Below are 14,255 nucleotides of genomic sequence, written 5' to 3' on the forward strand. Positions count from 1 at the left end.
GAAGCTGTGAGAAAGACATATATGCTTTTAATGTCTATGCTGCTCTCTTCAGATCTTCACTGCATAGGATGCAGCCTTGAAGGAATCCGATGTTTTGCTTGTATCACAGCAAATGCCTTTTACAGATCACTTTTCAGAATGCAAGGACACTATTGTTTTGCTAATCCCTACAGTGATCTCTCAGAATTTAAAGTGGTTGCAATACCTGTCTCTGTTGCATGCTAAATCAGTAAAGAAACTCCACCATTCTGAAAGGTCTATAGCTTCCCTCTTAATCATTATAAATATGAAAGTATTCAAAATTGAAATTAGTCCCAGCTTAAAACCCCATTCTGCCCATCTTTCTTATGATGAAGTGTCAGGAGTGGCCAGAGAGATGAAATCTGCAGTTTCCTCTCACTTCCTTATTGAGGGGTCCAGTTGTCATTAGGGATTCACACCCTCTCCTGCAAAGTCCCTCTTATCCCATTGTCAGATAGGTGCCAGAGTGAGCTGTATTTCAGTATTTTTGAGGCTTGGTCAAATCTTTTTGAGAATGCATGGGTCCTTCCCACAATATGGGAGGGTTACCAGCTCCACTTCCAGGACTGTCTACTTACTTCAATTCTCTCCCACCAGTTGTATCTGCTGTTTCTCCAGGAAGAAGTGTAACTCCCTTCAAAGGAAGGGAACAGTGAAGAGCATAAGTAACTCAGGATTTTATTCCTAGATTCTTCTAGTGTCAAGGAATTGGGGAATGTTTTAACTCGACTTGGATCTTACCTTTTTTTCAATCAGCTACTTCTGAAAGCTCAGTTAAAAATTGAGACCCTGCCTCAGTCAGGAATGCTATTAGGCCAAATGACTGGGTGGTCTCCATGGATCTTCAGGATCTTCACATTGCCATTTTCTCAACCCTCAGGAAATTGTAGTTTTATCTGGAACTGGAGATTTTTCAAATTTGGCACTCCATTTCTGCCATGCTTCAGCAGGGTGATGGGTGTAGTAGTGACTCGTTGAAAATCGTTAGGAGTTTGCATCCTCCAATTCTTCAGAGACTTGTTGACACGCAGTGTCTTCAGATATGTCATTATGAGGAATCTGCAGTTCTGTTAGAATATGCTATCTCGACTAGGCCTTTTCCCCAATCAGGATCTTAGCCCGTCTCAGAATTTTTCTATATGGCGATAAATTGTCCCACATTTCAAGAAACAGTCTGTGTTCTTTTGAACAGAATTTCACATAGCAAGACTGAAAGATGACATAATTTTCTGCTCATCTCTACCTTTCTCTTGATGGAACTCTGAACATGTCATATGAATTAGTTTCCCTAGTTGGACTTCACATGTAGCCCCTTTAGTTCTTACTTCTAGAAAAGTTGAAACTTCACAAGGAACCCATCTCCACCTGTTTCCCCTGAGGATCCAAGTTTCTTCACCATTTTTGTTGATGGTAAAATATGACAGGTTTTCCTAGCACTTCAAGATCGTGTCAAATGCACAAGACATTGCTACATATGATGATAGCTACAGATGCGTTGTCGCAGAGTACCCGAGATGCTCAGGGGACATTTATGCCCTTCTCTCTTCTTTTAATTCAAGAACATCCTTTGTGTGGCATCTTTGCAGGAGATCACTTAGAATTTGCCTTATTTTTGGGAAGAGAGATGTTCTGGCAGACAGCCTGTCCAGATAGGGGCGAGCCATTCTCAGAATGGTTTCTGCAAAAGTTGGTTGTAGAGACACAATTCCAGCTGCGGGAAGACCATTGGTAGCCTTGCTTTGAATGAAGCTGAACAACAAACTTCCTGTTTCTGTCTCTTTAGTGCCAGAGCAGAGGGCTGTGGTGGTGGATATCTTCATTCTGAGTTGGGTTCGATTGTACACTTGGTTTCCCATCTTTCTGAATAATTCCTTAAGTTTTTCACTAAGCCAGAACTTCCAAGTCCTGGCTAATCCTGATTGCTCCCATCTGTGCCCTGAGATTATCAAAGATTGTGGCTGAACAATCATATTGACCTGTTGTTGGACATTTATATGGGAATTACCACTGAAGAGGGATCTTACACAGGGTGACTCCATGTTCACATGGCTCATATGGAACAATCTGTCCATCAAGACCCATATTCAAGCAGTGCATCACTTTGAATAGAAGAAGTCTATTGACCTCTTTATGTTTTATGATGTCAAGAGGAAAAATTTCTAGAATTGGTGCTGTAAGATGCATTGATCATATCTGCTCCCTTTAACTGTAGTTCAAGATTTCTTCTTTTTTCTCATGAAGGAAAAATATAGCTCAGCAGAAAGCATTAACTCTTGCTAACACTCATAAGTTCTATGATTCCTGTATAGTCAGACCCACATATTTCAGAACTGGTAAGATACTTCAAGCTCTAAAGAACAGTCTCATTAATTCCAAGCTGGACCTGCTTGTGCATTCTTTATTAACCTCCATATGAATCTCTGAAGCTTCTTTTGTGAATATTAGCTCTGAAAGTCTTTCTTCTCTCCTTAAAATCAGGCAGGAGTGGGATTCACGTCTTTGCAATGGAAACAGGTGTTTATGTTTCAACAGTAATTATGAATCAGTCTATTCTTTGTCAACTGGAGTTTCTGGTCAAGAGTTAGCTACCTTTGGTAGCTCCTGTTCCGATTGAAATCCCCAGTCTCAGTCTTATCTTAGCTAGGGATCATCAAAATGGACTCCTTTACCCAGTTAGTGCTTTACAAATTGAAATAGCTAAATCTTGGGCGGTGGAGAAGGTTGCAACCTAATCTCTAATCTGTACTTTGATATTTCTGCAGTTACCATCTTGAGGTATATTGTTCAGACTGTGAAAAGAGCTAATCACTTTCACTGAGAGATCCCTTTTGCATGTAAATCAAAGCTCATGAGATCTGGGCATTGGGCCTGATTGAATGATTCCTCTTTGGATGATGAAATGAAAGCCATCTTTTGGCATTCTCACTCTGCTTTCTATTCATTTTACCTTTGTTCATTGGCATGCTAGATGGAGTGTATTTATGCTTTGGGTCCAGTTATACGAGTCCTACAAATTGTCAAGCCATCCTCTAATTGGGAGTAAATGGTAAGTTCACTTGACAGGTTATATTAGACCATCACTTGACTGGCAAATTTAGCAATGCAGTTATAGCAGGTAGTGTATTGGTGCTGTTAAAATGTAAGTTGGGTGGGGTTAAAACATTATATAATATTTACCTGCCATTACTGCAAAAGTCCCTCTTCTCTCCCTACTCTGATGTCCAAGACAAAGAAGAAAGATATTCCTGTTGTCATAAGTGAGTGAAGGTGTCAGACTGGGATCGTGTATTTTATTCAAGACCTTTTATTATTAATTAGAGAAGTGTCCTTGTACTGTGGACAAGAACCAGGAATGATACAGAAATGCAGTAATAGTAGATAAGTATTATATAATTTCCTACCCACCCACCCCTATTTTCAGTATCTTAAGAACAGCTGAGCCATTTGGATTAAAGTTCATGGGAATATTTATAAGGACATGTTTTATAAAACTTTTTGTTGGGGATGGCCCTCAGAGCAATGGTATGGCATCCTTAGCAACCAGGTGGAAAACTAATTTCCACTTCTTCAGAGAAGCTGACCTAATTTTTATCAAATATGTTATGAATAAGACATGCACTATCAATTTTTTTATATCAGAGGTGGCTCCTCTAACAAGCGTGTGACTTGTAATATTAAGGTGGCTCCCTTAACAAGCGTGTGACTTGTAATACTAAGGTGGCTCCCCTAACAAGTGTGTGACTTGTAATATGGTGGCTCCCCTAACAAGCGTGTGACTTGTAATATTAAGGTGGCTCCCCTAACAAGCGTGTGACTTGTAACATTAAGGTGGCTCCCCTAACAAGCGTGTGACTTGTAATATTAAGGTGGCTCCCCTAACAAGCGTGTGACTTGTAATATTAAGGTGGAAAACTTATTTTTGACTTATTTGGCAGATTCAGCTTTAATCAAACTTGGTAGGAGTGTTTCTGTATCAAAATGCTTGTTCAGGATAGCTTATCTAGCAGTGGTGTGGCTTCTACAGCACCCATATGGAAAACCTAGTTTCACCTTCTCCAGAACAGCTGAGCCAGTTTTGATCAAACTTGGTTGGAATGTTTCTTAGGACTTATTATATCAAACTTAACAATAATATGGAATTTCAATTTTTTGGGTTGTCTTGAATGGTTGAGCAAATGTTTGATGCAACTGGATAGAATAGTTTGATAGGACATGTTCTGTCACAGTTTCAATCAAGACAGTACCACTAGCATTGGTGTGGCTTCCATAGCAACCATATGGAAGACCTATTTTTAACTTCACCAAAAAACTTCAGCCAATTTTGATCTGACCAGGGTTCTCTAGTAATAGTGTTGCTTTCTTTGCAGCTATATGGAATCCCTATTTTTGACTTTACATTTTTATGAAACTAGATAGGAAAGTTTGATAGGACATACTCTGTAACAGTGTTGAGCAGGATGGCTTCCTTAGCAACAAGGTAGAAAACTTAATTTCAACTAATAAATACAGCCAAGTCAGTTTTGACTGAACTTGTTTGGAACATGTGTTAGGACATACCCTGTCCAAATTTTAACCAAAATTGCTCCCACTGAAATGGTATGGCCTCCATTGCAACCATAGAGAGAAACCTGTTTTTAACATCTTCTCCTGAACAGTTGAGCAAACATGTGTGATTCATGCAAGCTTTATATCTAAATTTGCTTTTCAAGCAGTGTAACAGATGAGAGATGTAAAATCCAGTGGTACCTCTTATTTTTTCTCTATGCAAGCATCAAGATAGTCTCATTACCTCGTACAAAAATGGCTCTGCTGTGCTCCAGCTTTCTATGCAGACAGACGGACCACATACTTGACACCAAAAGACAAGTCAAACATTTCTGTACTGTATCAACCTAACAAAAGTTTTAGTTTCACCTTTGTCTTGTTTTTGACAAGGTTTACTTGCTTTGTGTTTTATTTATTTATCTACTTGGCAGCCTGCATTGACTCGGTTGAGGAATCAGATGTGTGAGGCTGTCAGTCGCAGAGAATCAGAGAAGATTGAGCATCAGGACCAATTAGAACATGTAAGTGACTTGCTTCATGCAGTGAGTATGATATGGGGGAAGTCTGTCATCAGGACCAATTAGAACATGTAAGTGACTTGGTTCATGCAGTGAGTATGGTAGTACACATGGGGAAGTCTGTCATCAGGACCAATTAGAACATGTAAGTGACTTGGTTCATGCAGTGAGTATGGTAGTACACATGGGGAAGTCTGTCATCAGGACCAATTAGAACATGTAAGTGACTTGCTTCATGCAGTGAGTATGATAGTATACATGGGGAAGTCCGTCATCTATCTTGAAATGTTTCTAATATAGATTTAGTGTCTAGCCAAGGCCATGCTTTTGTTCCAATTATGCCATTTTATTCACTCATCTCTAGACTGTAAAGTTAAAGCTGTTGTACTACTATCTTCATCTGCACAGATACAAGTATATACAAATGTACAATGTCACAGAATGTCAGCCATTCTTTCTTCATAAGGGCTAGATTGATCTGGTGGTCTAACTGGTTAGAGCATCGGCCTCGGATGCAGGAGGTTATGGGTTCAAACCACAGCCGAGTCATACCAAAGACCTATAAATATAGTACTAGAAGCTCAGCATTAAGAGGTTAGTGTTAGGTCTGGTCGGCCTGGTGTCAGGATAATGTGACTGAGTCGGACATCATGCTGCATGTCTGTGGCATGATACCCAGTACTAGACATCGCTATAAACTGGCCTAGTGCAAACATTGTAGTGATATGACTGGAAAATTGTTAAAGCTATGTTAAAAATACAAAACACACACACACACTCATACAGGCTAGGCAACAGTTTTGAATGGGTTTCATTGCACCTGTCCTGGGGGGAGGGGTCTGTCTAGAAACCTGTTTAAGATAAAACATGTACATTAGTTGTGCATACTTAATTTTTTTTTCTTTAGTTCTGGTTTTTCCTCATTGTATAAATACAATTATACCTTGAATCATGAAACTTGGTGAGAGGATGCATCCAGATGAATACTACACCCTCATTGTAAATGTAGGTCACAGTGGCCTGTATTTCATGCTTTACTGACTTGGACTAAAAAAAATTTTTTACATTTATATCCTGAGCTTTGTTTATGATAGAATCATCAAAGTATGATTCTGTGTAGCTATATTAGTACCATGCTTACTGCAAATGATGGTGACTGTGACCTAGATTTCACATTTTAATGGCATACATTTTTGCTTTTAGGTCATGACCAAATAGGTTTTATGCACCTTGTATCAATGCTGTTATATCTACATTCGTGAAAGTTGATGAGGCGATACAGCTAGTGTGTGTAGGGATTAGCCCACTAATTGTGTCACTGCATTCTTATGGAGCTAGTGTGTGTAGGGATTAGCCCACTAATTGTGTCACTGCATTCTTATGGAGCAGAAGCTAGGCGGAAAGCAGACCTGCCAACCCTTATGATTTTGCCTTAAGTCTTACAAAAATAACCCTTAAATATGGACTTATGGAATAAAAGCAAACACTAGGAAAAATGATTGTTGTGAAAAATCCGGGTAATTGGTTCTACGTGTTTGATTTTGATCCAGGTTACATATTAGAATTAGTGGAGTCAGTCAGGGAAGCAGACTAACTGTACAGCAGTACTTCATACACTTTAAACTGCACCTATTTTTTCATGCAAACCATGTGCATGATTAAATGTTGATTGTAGAATTTTTTTAAAATGGCATCCAGCATGTGATGTATGTTGAAGATGAAAGAGAAAATAAGCCTTTTAAAAAGTGTTAGTAATCAGCACTGAAGAATAAAACGGAATATTCAGATTCTTGTGAATAAAAGCAGGAAAGGAAACAATTACATGTATTGGACATTACATGTCAGTTTGAGTATGTCTCATAGATATGATTGATTGCTATCATCATGGGAAATGGAAAAAAAATCCAAGAATTTTGACAAGTTGAGAGATAGCAAGAAGCCATTGAGCTGCATTGGGTTTGGAACTAAAGTTTATGCAACTAAAATAGAGGTAAATAAGGTCCATGTGTATATGACAAGCTTACCAGTTGATCATAATGTTTAACGTCACTGCTTGCCTTGAATACTGAACTTTTAAATACATTTTCCAACTGTACAATTATAGCTGTTTATGATATTTTGTTATACCTTACTGAAAACTGATCAAACTAACAGAAAAAAATAAACTACATGTACCTTACTGAGACGGTCTCATGAGGGGTTGGCAGGTCTGGTAAAGAAAGAGTGCAAAATTAAAAGATCTCCAGTTCCAGACAAAACTAGCAATTTTTGGCTGGAAAATGATAATATGAAGATAAGCATCGTGGAAGTCTGTGGAGATCGCTCAGTTGTTTAGCCTGATAACATTCCTCACTGAAGGGGTTGTGTCCATTTTGAACTGCTCTTCCAGTAGTAACTGATTCAAAAGGGAAAGATTGATTTTGACTCGAAACTTTCCCCAATTCTTTGAAACTTAGAAATTATTGGAATAACATCCTGAGCTTCATGTGTTTTTCACCCTTCCTTAAGAAGTACTAAATCGCATCACAAATGTAGGTCACTATGACCTGTGTGTATGCATCATTGACTGATTAAATTTATTTTGAGTTTATATCGCAAGCTCTGCTCATGCTAAACTTGTCAGACTGTATGATTGTATGAATCTCTTTTAATACCAGACTGTTACCACAAAAGAACATCACTGTGGCCTGCATTTCACATTTTAGGTTCAGTTTTGTGAGGGAAAGAAATCTTGATGAATACTAAGCTCTTGTTTCATGCTTCACTGACTTTGGTTAGGGTTGTGCTTTTAGTTATTTCTTGAGCTCTGTTCATATTATATTAAAAAAATATTGTAAGGGCTTTTCAAATTTTCAAGAAAAGGAAAAAGTAGTCATAATGCATATGTGTGTGTATGTATGTATGTGTATATATATAATATATATATATATATATATATATATATATATATATATATATATATATATATATATATATATATATATATATATACACATACACACCACCACCACCATGTCAGCCTATTCTGTGCATCTTGAATTTTTTGCGCAACAATACCTCATTTCTGTAAACATTGGATCACTTGTTGTTTTTAGCCAAAAATCCAATTTGTATCAAGAAAGAACAATCGTCCTTTATTTAAGGAAAGTGATATTCATAAAGTATACAAAAATATCCCACATTTCTGTTCTAAATGCATATGAAAATGTGATTTCTAAATGTCAACATGAAGACCCACTCCATGACCTTCTTAAATTTGTAACCCAGAAAAACCTATTTAATATTTCTCTTTTAAAATCATACAAATAAATACATTATTTAAAAGATAGAAATGTTTACCTTAGAACAATGATGCATCTTAATCCCAGTTTCAATTTTTGCAAGAATTTGTCCCACACCTAATTTATTGACTGCTCTCTAAATTGACAACTTGCCGATTCTAATGATCCTCAAAGAAATTTTGGATTTATAGTCTGTTTTTAAATTTTTTTAGTATTTTTTTCATAAGTGAGACATAGATCCTATTCATTGTTGTTTCTCTTCAATAGATTATTTTTTTATGCAGTGTTGAACTTGTTCTAATTTTTTACAAGATCAGTTTAGTTTGGTTAATATCTCATGCCATCGTTACATTTAAGTTTGTAAAATCAGCTATAAACCTGATCTAGATACTCGGCTGAAATGCTGACAAAATGAGTTCAAATTAATGTGATTCATTTCCATAGCCTGATGCCATAATATTACATCTTTTCAAAGTCATGCACAGAATAGACCAACATATCCCGAGTCATGAAAACACAGAGGTAGTATCCCATGTGTCCAAAACTAGTTTTATTTTTAATAGAATGTTCAGGTAACAATTGCCACTTTTGAAATGGCAAGCATTGCAGCATTTTATTTTTGTCAATTGGTTGAATTTGGTATGCATTTTGTGCCAGTATTGGTCATGGAAACCTTAGATGCACAGAAAAGCCTGACATTGGTATATTATATATTTCTAATGTTTATAGTTTGTAACGAAATTTTGTACATTTTGGTTATGACCCTTAGGTTATGGTCAGTGGATGTAAATGTGTAACACATTTTGGTTATGACCCTTAGGTTATGGTCAGTGGATGTAAATGTGTAACACATTTTGGTTATGATCCCTACATCATCGTCTTCAGTGTGAATATGCAATGAAAAGCTTGGGGATATTTCTATTGAAATTGCTATTTGTATAATAGAATAAACAGAGAGTTTTTAATGAACATACATTTAATAAAAGGCAGGCTTAATGCACACAAAATATTCACAGAAACGTATTATAAACCATTGAAATTATTTTAATTGCAATGATGAATTTGTAGCCAACTGGATGTGACAATTTTTTAATGGGGATATTTTGAATGAAGATATTTCAATTGCAATAGAAATATTCCCAGGCTTTTCATTGCATATTCACACCAAAGACCATAACCTAGGGATCATATTCATTCAATTGGGAATAAGGAAAAAGTAACCAACTTTTATGTCAGTGCTGAAATAAAGTTCTTTACTTATTCTTATTTCCAGTTCAATAAGGAATAAATAACCAGTTACTTATTACTGATTTAAAGATTTTGACATTGAGTTGGTTACTTATAAATTACTATACCTGATTTAGTATGTTACGACTTACTAATTGCTTATTCAGAATGAATTGGAATGCTCTTCAGGGCATTTATAACTCTCATTGACAATATGTTAAGACAATACAATTAATCTACTTAAGTTAGAGACATTCAAGTATTCTTATAATAGCTAGACTGCTCCGAAGGCCTATTGCTTAGAGCATCTGCCTCAGATCCAGGAGATTGCAAGTTCAAACCACGGCCGAATCATACCAAAGACTTATAGAAATGGTATTAACAGCTGCCTCGCAAGGCACTCAGCGTTAAGATGTTAGTGTTAGGACTGGTCGGCCTGCTACATGTCTGCGGCATGATGCCCCAATGCTAGACATCACTATAAACTGCCACACTGCAGACATCATTATGGTATGACTGAAATAATTGTTGAAAGCTACGTTAAAAATCAAAATCACACACACACACATTGGTAATAGGTATATAAAGTTTGATACAAAGAGATTTTATTAATTTTTTCAGTAACATGAACCCTTAAAGTATTTTTATCTGAACCTCTCTTTGACAGTTTCTAGTTCTAGATCTTAGATGGGTTTAATAATGAGCAAGCTCTATGGATACTAATGGTGTATTCTTTTTTTTGTAAATAGTTTTTTTTTTAACAAAAAGACATAAAAGTTTGGATAAACATCTATGAAGCAAAAATAGGGGTACTTTAATTTCTACTGCTTTGAGCACAAAGTCTTCAGGTATTGCGTTGATGGTAACTACACATGATCATACCACCCACTAGAATCCCTCATTTGCTGCTGCAGGAAGCCAATACTATGTCTCAGTAGTTTGATAACATTGGAACTCTAGCCCCATCTGTAAGTTGTCCTTTTAACAGATCAGAGGAAGACTTGTACCGTATTCCAACACACCACTTGAATCCATCAAAGACATAAACCAATTATTCTGGCACTGTGATGTTGTCAGTGGTCACAGTCATTTATATGGGACTGCAGATGCATGAAAAGAATTACTGGCTTCTGAGAGACTTTAATGTTGAGGCAGTTAACTTTCAGGACTTAAAAAAACATTTGGACAGTTTGTCTGTAAATGAATTGAGACTATTTTAATGGGATTTTTTTAAATTAAACTTAGTAAATAGGCCTGTCATCGAGAGTGTGATTATAAGATGAAATTCGTCAAGACTTTGGTTGAGTGTGATTATGAGATGAAATTCATCAAGACCTTGGTTGAGTGTGATTATGAGATGAAATTCATCAAGACCTTGGTTGAGTGTGATTATGAGGTGAAATTCATCAAGACCTTGGTTGAGTGTGATTATGAGATGAAATTCATCAAGACCTTGGTTGAGTGTGATTATGAGATGAAATTCATCAAGACCTTGGTTGAGTGTGATTATGAGGTGAAATTCATCAAGACCTTGGCTGAGTGTGATCATGAGATGAAATTCATACTGTTATTAATGCTGTGTTGTTGCATCTGACTGAGCTTGTCCATAATCTAGCAGGATTGTTTTTGATTGGATTTTTAGCAAATTTCTTAAATAGTCTTATAATACCAAGATGTTGGATAAGTTTGATTATGAGCAGGATCTACAAATGTTGAGGAGGTAATTTGGTATATGATTGGCTGAGTCTGTTGCCACTCTGGAGACAAAATTCCAATCAGATTTTAATCCACTTTTATCAATGTCATAGGTTCTATGAGATCTGTGCATATTAATGAGATACCTCACAGTTGAATGGCTTATAGAGCTCTTTAGACTTTATTTCTCATCCAATAAATGGGTTTATGCCATTAAGATTTTAAATGAATTCAATTATGAGCAAGAGACTACGTATTTATCATTGGAATTAAAAAAAAAGTATATTTAGATATTGTTATATAGGTCAAATCAAGAATATTTTGTTTGTGAAATAGTTTACATATGTTGTGTTCTTAAAATGCTAATATGGTCAAAACTGTTATACGGAGATAAGTGAGTTATATCAGGCCCACTGGGGGTTGGGCATACAGTTATAATTACTTTGGAGAGAGTGACGTATTTAAGGTGAAGTTGTTTACATTTAAAACATGCACAGTGCAGAGAATGTTGGCACACCTCTATGCTACTTTGATGTGGCTGACATTTCTTTGGATATTGTACTTTTGGAAATTGTACCTGATCTAAGCACACTGCTAACAAAAATGACTGCTCCCTTGTGCTAAAAAAAGTCAGCCTGATATTAGTCTAAAGTACACTATCCGTAGCAGCTGATAAAATAGGAAAAATGAATTTTGCCAGACAATACCAGCTTCTGAAAGTGCAATGAATGAATTACCAAATATATAAAATGTATAAAAAAAAGTTATTTGCTCTTTTTTATACAATTTACCTCTGAAGTTCAGGAAGTGAAAATGACCAAGTGGAGCTAGCACTTTTTTGAAAGGTGCACATCTGGAGTAAGGCCAAGTTGTGTACTCTATAATCCATATTATACCCATCAATCATACGCTAAAATAAAGGGAATTAAAGGTTCTTTGAACTATACCTAAGATATACAAGGTCTTTGTTTAAATAGCCAGTATAAACAGTGAGGAAAGCTGGGGAAATTCTTTTTCTTTAAAATTCTAACCCTATGCAAAATATGAAACTGTAGAGCTCCACCTTGTGGCTCATGGTCAGATCTACTGTAAATCATCTTGAAAGTCAATATCAAAGTGGGAAATAGCCGGAGTTCCACTGTTAAAATTTTCTTCACTTTTTACTTCTTATTTTTCCATAAGAATGTTGTATATATATTAAAACAAAAGTAACCAGAGTTCTGTGATAAAAAAAGGGATATGGGGCATGCTGTCACTGAAATTTAAGGGCTAATAAAATTGTATTAAAAGGCAAAGATAGGTGGTACCAGATTGCATGCTTTTGTACAAGTCTACATTTCTCATATCATGTCTATATCTTTTTTTTGTAATTTTTTTTGACACTATATGATGAATATTACAAGTCATATATGCACAATGGTTTGTACAAGTAGTACACACTCTACTTATACAAAGTTTTCAAAATCCTGATAATGCTGGTGGATGAATAAATAAGAAAATTAGAAACAGATTAATTTATTTATACATGAAAACACACAGTTATTAATGCTATATTTCTTATTTGCTTTGTACATTACTGAAAGTAGGCCTGTAACCTAAGATGTTGAATCAGCAGATTGATCAAGTATGTCATTTGACACACTTTGTATGTCTTTTCATGCAACTTTCATGGTACATAACTGACAAGGCAGCAAGCTCATTTATTTGCCATTCAAATGCATGTATATCTATCTCTCTTGTGCACACATACAGGAATGGGTCAAGTTCATTAGATATGATTGCAAAAACCTGAAGTACTTGTTACGGGTCATGCTTGCGGCATCCTATGTGAGAAGATGGCAAACATGCCGTGTCAGAAAAATTTAGAAATTAAAAATGAATTTTTCTTAAACTGTTCAGCAGTTGTGCTTTAATTTTACAGAGGTTGTAAGTAAAATTATTATACTCAATTGATTTAGTACATATTATACCTTTGCCTGGATGCTTCCTTTCAATTTTAATTGGATTTATCAACGTATAATACTAAAAACATTTTAGTTCACCATAAAATGTTTTATATTTGCAGTTGGCAGAAAGTTTGAGCTACCAGAATTCTGACATAAAAATGTTGGAGAGCAAATTGAAAAGAGCAGAAGAAGAGAGAGAGTTCAAGAAGCAAGTAAGTTGTGGTGTAATCATTTCGTACTTCTGTCCCCATGGTCACAAAAGACTTTGAGCATGACAAATTCTACTATTACAATCTCTCTTTGCTGTGTCCATTTTTTGCATAGAAAATGCAGAATTCAGTACTTTACAACAATAAAGTTCTTTATTCATTCAACTTTTTGGAGTATTTGGTGAGTCTTCACTGTTACGATAGAAATGATACCATAATTTTAAGATTTTTTTCTTTTTATGTCATACACTTGCTACCTTAGTCGCTGTATTCAGCTAAAACTTGTCTTGCCTGCTTGTGCAGGAAACTATACCATTCTAACACAATTTACAAGCCAGACACCACCTTCCAAGGAACCACAATGTCTTGTACACATCTACTATAATGATGGTAAGTCTTGTGACAGGAAAAAATAATCATTATTTCTCATGTCTCAAGACTTAAACACATGTAAAAAATATAATATGTAGGGAGGGGGGTCTCAAAACTTCTAGATGCAAAAATGTCAAGACTAGATTGGCAAGATTTTGTTCTGAGTCATGCAGCAGTGATCAGTTACCACATAAATAAACTGTATGATTGTTTTCATGTTTTTATTATTGCTTGTGCATAGTTTTTGATTTCTCCAGTGTCAAATAGAATAAAGGTAAATAAAGATTTTATAATTCATTGGCCACCTTGCGTTTACCAGGAAACCTGTACGATAGTGTACAGTACATACACAGTGCATATCATGCTTATTGTTACTTATATCCTTGTTTATTCCTAAAATATAACATACAGATTTTGCTTTATTGATAATTTTTACCAAAT

At 35.8% G+C, this 14,255-nt stretch overlaps 1 protein-coding gene across 2 annotated transcripts in view; it reads left to right on the forward strand.

Moving 5' to 3' along the window:
- LOC149801175 (kinetochore protein NDC80 homolog) overlaps positions 1-14,255 on the forward strand; it is an 83,284-nt gene that overhangs the window by 40,064 nt on the left and 28,965 nt on the right. For both annotated transcript variants that reach the window (XM_089955205.1, XM_089955204.1), the window contains exons 12-13: positions 4,998-5,087; positions 13,353-13,445. In XM_089955205.1, the coding sequence (XP_089811331.1) occupies positions 4,998-5,087; positions 13,353-13,445 (183 nt within the window). The remainder of the gene's footprint in view (positions 1-4,997; positions 5,088-13,352; positions 13,446-14,255) is intronic.

This window comes from Sinohyriopsis cumingii, chromosome 4 (genome assembly GCF_028554795.1).
Source record: "Sinohyriopsis cumingii isolate HCF-2022 chromosome 4, ASM2855479v2, whole genome shotgun sequence".
NCBI classification, from domain to species: Eukaryota; Metazoa; Mollusca; class Bivalvia; order Unionida; family Unionidae; genus Sinohyriopsis; species Sinohyriopsis cumingii.